Below are 6,000 nucleotides of genomic sequence, written 5' to 3'. Positions count from 1 at the left end.
AAACCTGAGCAGGTGTCATGTAGTCACAGTGCAGTTTACTGTCAAATTACCACAGAGGAATGCAGCTGTCAGTTTTGGTTAGGGAAGTCTATGAAATTACTCTCTGCTCTTATAACTTGATGAAGCATGCAATAACTTGAATTTTGTAGGAAATATTATAATTGGGTTGCTTTCATTCAGAGTGTATGCTCCCCACACACACCTATTTTTGTGAGGAGATGGGGTAGGAAGAATAATACAGGTATGCCAATGTGGGACACACCTTTCAGGTTTGAGCTTTGTGGTGTTTTGTTTTGGTTTCCTCTCTTCTTCCAGATAAGGGCTATGTCCTTAAGTAACTTACAGCATCTGAGAAATGCCACTTCAAATCTTCTTCTCAGGCCCCTTGTAATTTAGGTGCTGGATCCTACATTAGCACACTGCTAAGTTGCAGGTTGCTCTTCAATGTATTTAGTGTTAGCATGTACAGGTTGCTAAACCAGAGAAAACCATATCACATACATGAGTATATACACACACACACTTAAAACTAAGGTGTTTATTACATGCTAATTTTACCATAATCAGTGCTGGCAGAGATGACCCCTCTCCATTGCAGTGTAACCAGATAAACCCATAGTGTCTCAGAATTCATTCATTCAGTCTCAGACACGTGCTGCCTATTTGAAGAATCTCCAGTCTGGGAACTGGTATCACTGTGCTGAACACCAATATGCTCACTATGACAATGTAAACGTGGCTAAAATTTGAAACACCAGGTGTGAACAGAATTTCAGCATAGAGGACTTTGTGAAAGGTTTTTGAGATTTAATCAACATACACACCGACTTCATTCCTTAAAAGATCATTACAAGCCTCGGGAAAGGAGTGTTATCGAACAAACTTAGATGCTTGGCTTCTGTCCTCACCATTGTTGTTGCTGGCAGCCATACTGAAATGATGCAGTGTATTTAAAGGAGGCCAAATATATCCTCACTGGCATGTAGAGAAAGTTTCCACAAAAGTCATACAAAAGGAAACACTGAGCGCAGAGATCCATTCTGCTGTGTCCGTGCAATGTTCATCCAAACGGCTTACTCGTGAGAAAATAAATAGTGCTTTGTAACACTTCTCAGCTAAGAAAACAGGGCAATGGTTGAATTTAAATGCACGAGGTATGGGAAAACTTCTCATGGTCTGTGGCAGTCCATCGACACTTGCTTTATTACAGTTGTCATCTTCAATTTTCTGTCGTTCACGGTGAGCGATCAGCTATCCTGTAACCGAAGGAAAATAGGCACTTAGATGCTAGCAAAAATGGTCAATAAAAGCGCAAGGCTTTGGAAGTATAAGCTTTATGGATGGCAGCAACAGAAATCAGACCAATACCCTGCCCCAGTCTGGATTTATATATTTATCAGAATACTGGTTCCTGTGAGTCTAACACGGAGCCCGTAACTGTGCATTGCAGAGGTGCAACAGCACAGAATTTGGTCAGCTATCCACCAGGCTATTTTAATGATCTTCAAAAAGGAAAATGCCCAACTCCAAAAAGCACATACTGAATCCAAGACCCAAACCCTCAGTTACAGTAAATACAAACTGCAGTGTAGAAAACAGGTATCTATGGACAATTTGACATAATTCTGAAAGTAACTAACTCCTGTGCAAGAAGCAATGGCAAATTTTAATAAGAAAGGATCCTGAAATTCATAAAATAACTTTATGAGACATCAGACTCTAGCAGATTTTACACTGTCTTGGCTTCTTCTGCAACTCACCTCAGATTCCTGTGTTTCTGGGAGGGTCTCAATTCCATTGTGATCCTGGATGTGTTGTGGGGCCTCAGCTTCTAGCTCTGTATCAGCCTGCACATTAGGCTTTTCATTCTCCCATTTTGCAAAGCCTTTGTTCTTCCCAGCTTTGCCATTGAATTTGGACTTCATTTTGGGGAAAGTATGGGAACCTGAATCATTCCAGCCTGCCTCATGCCAGAGTGGTTCTGTCTGTGTTGCTTGGCTGGTGGTCACCCTCTGCAGCCGCACCGAAATTTTCCGTGAAGAGCCAGTGACGAGGGTGATAGCTCTGCCATCAAGGTCCTGGTGTTCCGCAGCAACACTGGGAAACTCAAACACATCATCTTGGACTGAAAGAGAAGGTGGAATTGTTTAACTAGTCTACTTAGAGATCTTTACAGAAAGATAACTTAAGCCCAGGGCAGGAGGAGGTAATCCCCCTATATGAAGCAGTGGTATAATTAGCAATATCCATATGCTGCTTGGAAACTGATTTTGGCCTTGTGTGTGCACATTTCCTTCTCCCTCCACCTGGACACTCAGGGTACCAAGGCAGAGCTAGAATTGTGCCCTGCGTCTCCCAGCCCCTGCCCCTGAGTGGCTTATAAGGAGAACTACAATTTCCCTAATTAATTTTAATTTTATTTCTTTTCAGCTGGGATAGGGACACCAATATAGAGGATAGGGAGCCTCAAGCAGGAGACTAAGGCCATCACTGCAGAAAGGGATGTTGTAATCTGAGCGCTGAACACAAGCCCCAGTGCAACGGAATATACATGTTCTGCTCTGTGCGTTGATGCAAAGGGGAAATTAAAAATGGTATCAAGGACACTGGCTGTGAGAGAGGATTCCAAAAATGGTTTAAAATAGGAACAAGATGCTCTCACCTGGAGGTAGGGATGGGCTGCTAGGCAGAGAGCCGTGGTTGCTGCCTACTGAGGTTCCTCTGGAAAATTTCCTGCACGCTAGCACAAGCAGGTCTCTGCATTGCTTGTGGCAGTTGGCACCGCAGTCTGTAAAAAAGGCATTGTCAAGTCACCAGATGGAAAGCCACAACTATCTGGTAATCCCTCAGGGCTATTAGCAGACAGATACCAGGAGGAACTTTGAAAGAATGAATGCTTTGATGGAAAGTGTGAAGGGAGTTACAGAAACCGATCATTTGGTGTGAAGGGTGTTATAAAAAATAGGTCATTTCCATGGCAGCCATTAATAGAAATCTGGCAGCAGCATAGAAGAGAGGGATGATATTTCATCAGAAATTAGTCTTAAAGACGCAACCTTGAATTAGTCAATATTTGACTCAGCAGGGCCCATTATAGTAAATCCACTTGATCTGAAGACACTAAAGCATCCATACTCTGATTCTGACAGGTAGAGGTCAGTGTAGACCACTGTAGATGATTAAAACTAGTCTAAGAAACTCAGTAAACAGCATCAGCATAGTGTAAGCTCTGTTGATGTGTACCAGCCACCCAGATGAAAGTGGCTGAGTGCCTGCACGCGTAGCCTCTGCTGGGCTTTGCATCACTGTGGGTACACTCATCACTAGGACCATTCATTTGAAGTGTGACTGCAGTACAGATCTTACCTGCAAGAAAGGGCCAAAGGGTGGAGGATGTGTCCCCCAGACACAAGCTCTCTCTCCTCTGTGTCCCTGCCCTTGTTTGAAAATTGCCAACTCCCTTGTTCGAAAATTGCCAACTCCCTTGTTTCTCTGTTGCTGCTCCACAACCTAACATGTTAGCCATCATCAGTGTTGTGTTTCTAACTCTGCTAAAAGAGCCATTCTGCTCAGGGCAGCAGCGCTAGCATGATGGGTTAAAGTTCTGGTTTCTCCCATCACCTTGTTCGTATGACTCATACAGAAGTACCTGCACAGGTGTGGTTTTATCTGCCCTAAAGGTATCACCCCCACTACTACCAAATACAGTAAAGATCTCTCTTGGCAGCAGAGAACCTCTTCTGTTACTTGTAGACCACACAGTCCAGCTTTATCTCATTACCCACAGTGCAGGTAAGCAGCAGACCCAAACAGATTAACTCCCTTCCTCCTGCTGCTAGCACAGTGTCAGAGGTTCAAAACAGAAGATGACAGCTCTGTGCTCAAAGGCAGAAATCAACCATAATGGGTGCAGCAGTCCAGTGATGTTGGCATACAGAGCAGCTGGTAGCTGCTGCAGCAAAGGGCAGGCAGTAATCGCACTTGCTGACCACTAAGATCTGAGTGAGAAGCTCTGCTCTCTTACTGTCATGCTTCATTGCCTATAATTTTGCCTGACAGAATCACTTCTGCTCACTCTCTCCACTAACCTGTCGTTACAAGCAATGATGCAGGACAGAGACAGGACATGCTTTCAGATCTCTGGTTGAGTTTACACGGGTGCTATGACAAAACACAGCACCCTCCTACCAGTAAAAGTATAGGCTGCAATTAGCCCTTTCATAGCTGCTCAGATGACAGTAATCAGGAATAGCTGAATTAAAAACGTTGGTTTAGCCATGCACTATCTCCACTTCTCTCTGAGGAAGAGATGTTTATGGGTGCACAGGGAGAGGAATCTGATGTATCCTAGAAATAAAATACTGCAAATTTTTCACCCTCCTCCTGGGAGCCAGTGTAAGACTGAGGGAAAAAATGCGTTCAAATACAACTGGGAAGCCCCAGCGTGAATGTTCCCTTGTGAATAACTGAGATGCAACTACAACTGTGAAAATCAACAGGGCCCTTCATCCAGGGCTGGGCCGCTTGAGAAATAAATAGGTCCAGGACTTTAAAGCTAATGAGGACCATGACAATGTAATTTTTGGTCTGATATTCTTGCTCAAAATGATGCAAGTACTGCATAAGAAATTAACCATTTTATGAAAGCAACAGAAAGGACTGTAACAGCTCAAGGATTTTTTTTAAGTCGACTGTCCCAGGAAGATGTTGTAACAATATCTGCTGGGCAGTCTAGGAATTAAATATTTCTCTATATCTAGCTCAGTCACTATTGCATTGCAAGGACAGTTAGGCTTCACTGCAGGCATGCGGATGTACATGACAGACAGCATTGCCAGCAGACCTTTTCCTGACCCCATGTCTCAGCAGATATATTTCAGGATGTCTCAGTGTTAGGATGAGGACACTTGGTTTTCCAGGGTGTAAGGTCTTTGCTGGCAGAAAGTGACACCTCATGGAGTCAGTGGCTGCTTTTAGGCCTTTAGCTCACAGAACCTGTGTGTTTTCCTACTGGGTGCTATGTCCCCTAATGCAGTGAGACTTCATAGTGTACCAGAAGTCACTGTTCACAGACAGTACCAAGTGTAGAAGCAAAATTTGAATAAACAGATGTTATTTTAGTATGTTATTTTAGTAAAAAATACAGTTGGCCTACTTGTGCTAAACCCCTCCACCTATAGCTTGAAAAAAATCCATGCAATATTTATTTACCTTTGCATTTGTAGCCTTGTTTGATTATACCCCAGAGCTGCAAAGAAAGACAAAAGAACATCAAGGAATCAGAAAAGAAAGCCGGAAGGAAAACAAGGTCACAATGAGGAAGTACCAATGGCTGCAAAAGCACAAACAGGATACAACTGCTTTTAACACCCTTCCTGTTAAGCAGACCTTCCCCTCTAATTATGATAAGACGTGTGGTTTTCCCCCTTATTCCTACTACTTACAGTGGGACTACCAGAGAAGGAGGCACACAGATGACATTTGCTTCCAGAAATGAGTGAAAAATTGCCATCATATCAAGCTTACTGAAACCAGCAGAGCACATTCTGCTTCTAGCCTCACTAATGTTATCTGTGGGAGAATTTCCAGTGTATATCCATTCTCCAGATACATGAATGACCCATGCCATCTGAACACAGCAGAAGAAAGAACCACTGGAAATAAAAATTAAGTTCTTGGTTCCCATACTAGTCTCCAGCACACTTAGCCACAGCAGTCTGATTTGTACACCTGACTTTTCCCATTAAAAAAGGTTGAAGACTGAAACAGGCAGAAAAGCCACTGAATTCCATCTTTGCCTCCTTCCAGAAACTGTCCTTGTTGACGCATATAACAACCAAATGCTAAACTTCCAGGATGCAGTGTGTGTCATCCCGCTTTTGGGAAGTTTTCACTGCAACGTGAGCAAGGTTGCTTGGAAGTAGGAAAATTCCTTAGCTAGTTCTTATCTATACACTCAGAAGTGCTGTATCTACAGCATTTTCACTCTGAGAGGCAGAG

The 6,000-nt window shown here is 43.2% G+C and overlaps 1 protein-coding gene across 5 annotated transcripts in view; it reads right to left on the bottom strand.

Moving 5' to 3' along the window:
• Positions 1–515: 515 nt before the first annotated feature.
• Positions 516–6,000, bottom strand: part of RASGRP3 (RAS guanyl releasing protein 3) — a 60,669-nt gene continuing 55,184 nt past the window's right edge. For 4 of the 5 annotated variants that reach the window (XM_030499525.1, XM_030499526.1, XM_030499527.1 and 1 more), the window contains 4 exons: positions 5,212–5,248; positions 2,663–2,788; positions 1,761–2,125; positions 787–1,256 (listed from right to left, as the gene is read on the bottom strand). In XM_030499525.1, coding sequence (XP_030355385.1) covers positions 1,248–1,256; positions 1,761–2,125; positions 2,663–2,788; positions 5,212–5,248 — 537 coding nt within the window. In that variant the 3' untranslated portion in view covers positions 787–1,247. Of the gene's footprint in view, positions 1,257–1,760; positions 2,126–2,662; positions 2,789–5,211; positions 5,249–6,000 lie in introns of all 5 variants that reach the window. The other variant, XM_030499523.1, reaches the window with a different exon arrangement.

This window comes from Strigops habroptila, chromosome 10 (genome assembly GCF_004027225.2).
Source record: "Strigops habroptila isolate Jane chromosome 10, bStrHab1.2.pri, whole genome shotgun sequence".
In the NCBI taxonomy this organism is placed as follows: domain Eukaryota; kingdom Metazoa; phylum Chordata; class Aves; order Psittaciformes; family Psittacidae; genus Strigops; species Strigops habroptila.
This window is presented reverse-complemented; position numbering and strand designations above follow the sequence as displayed.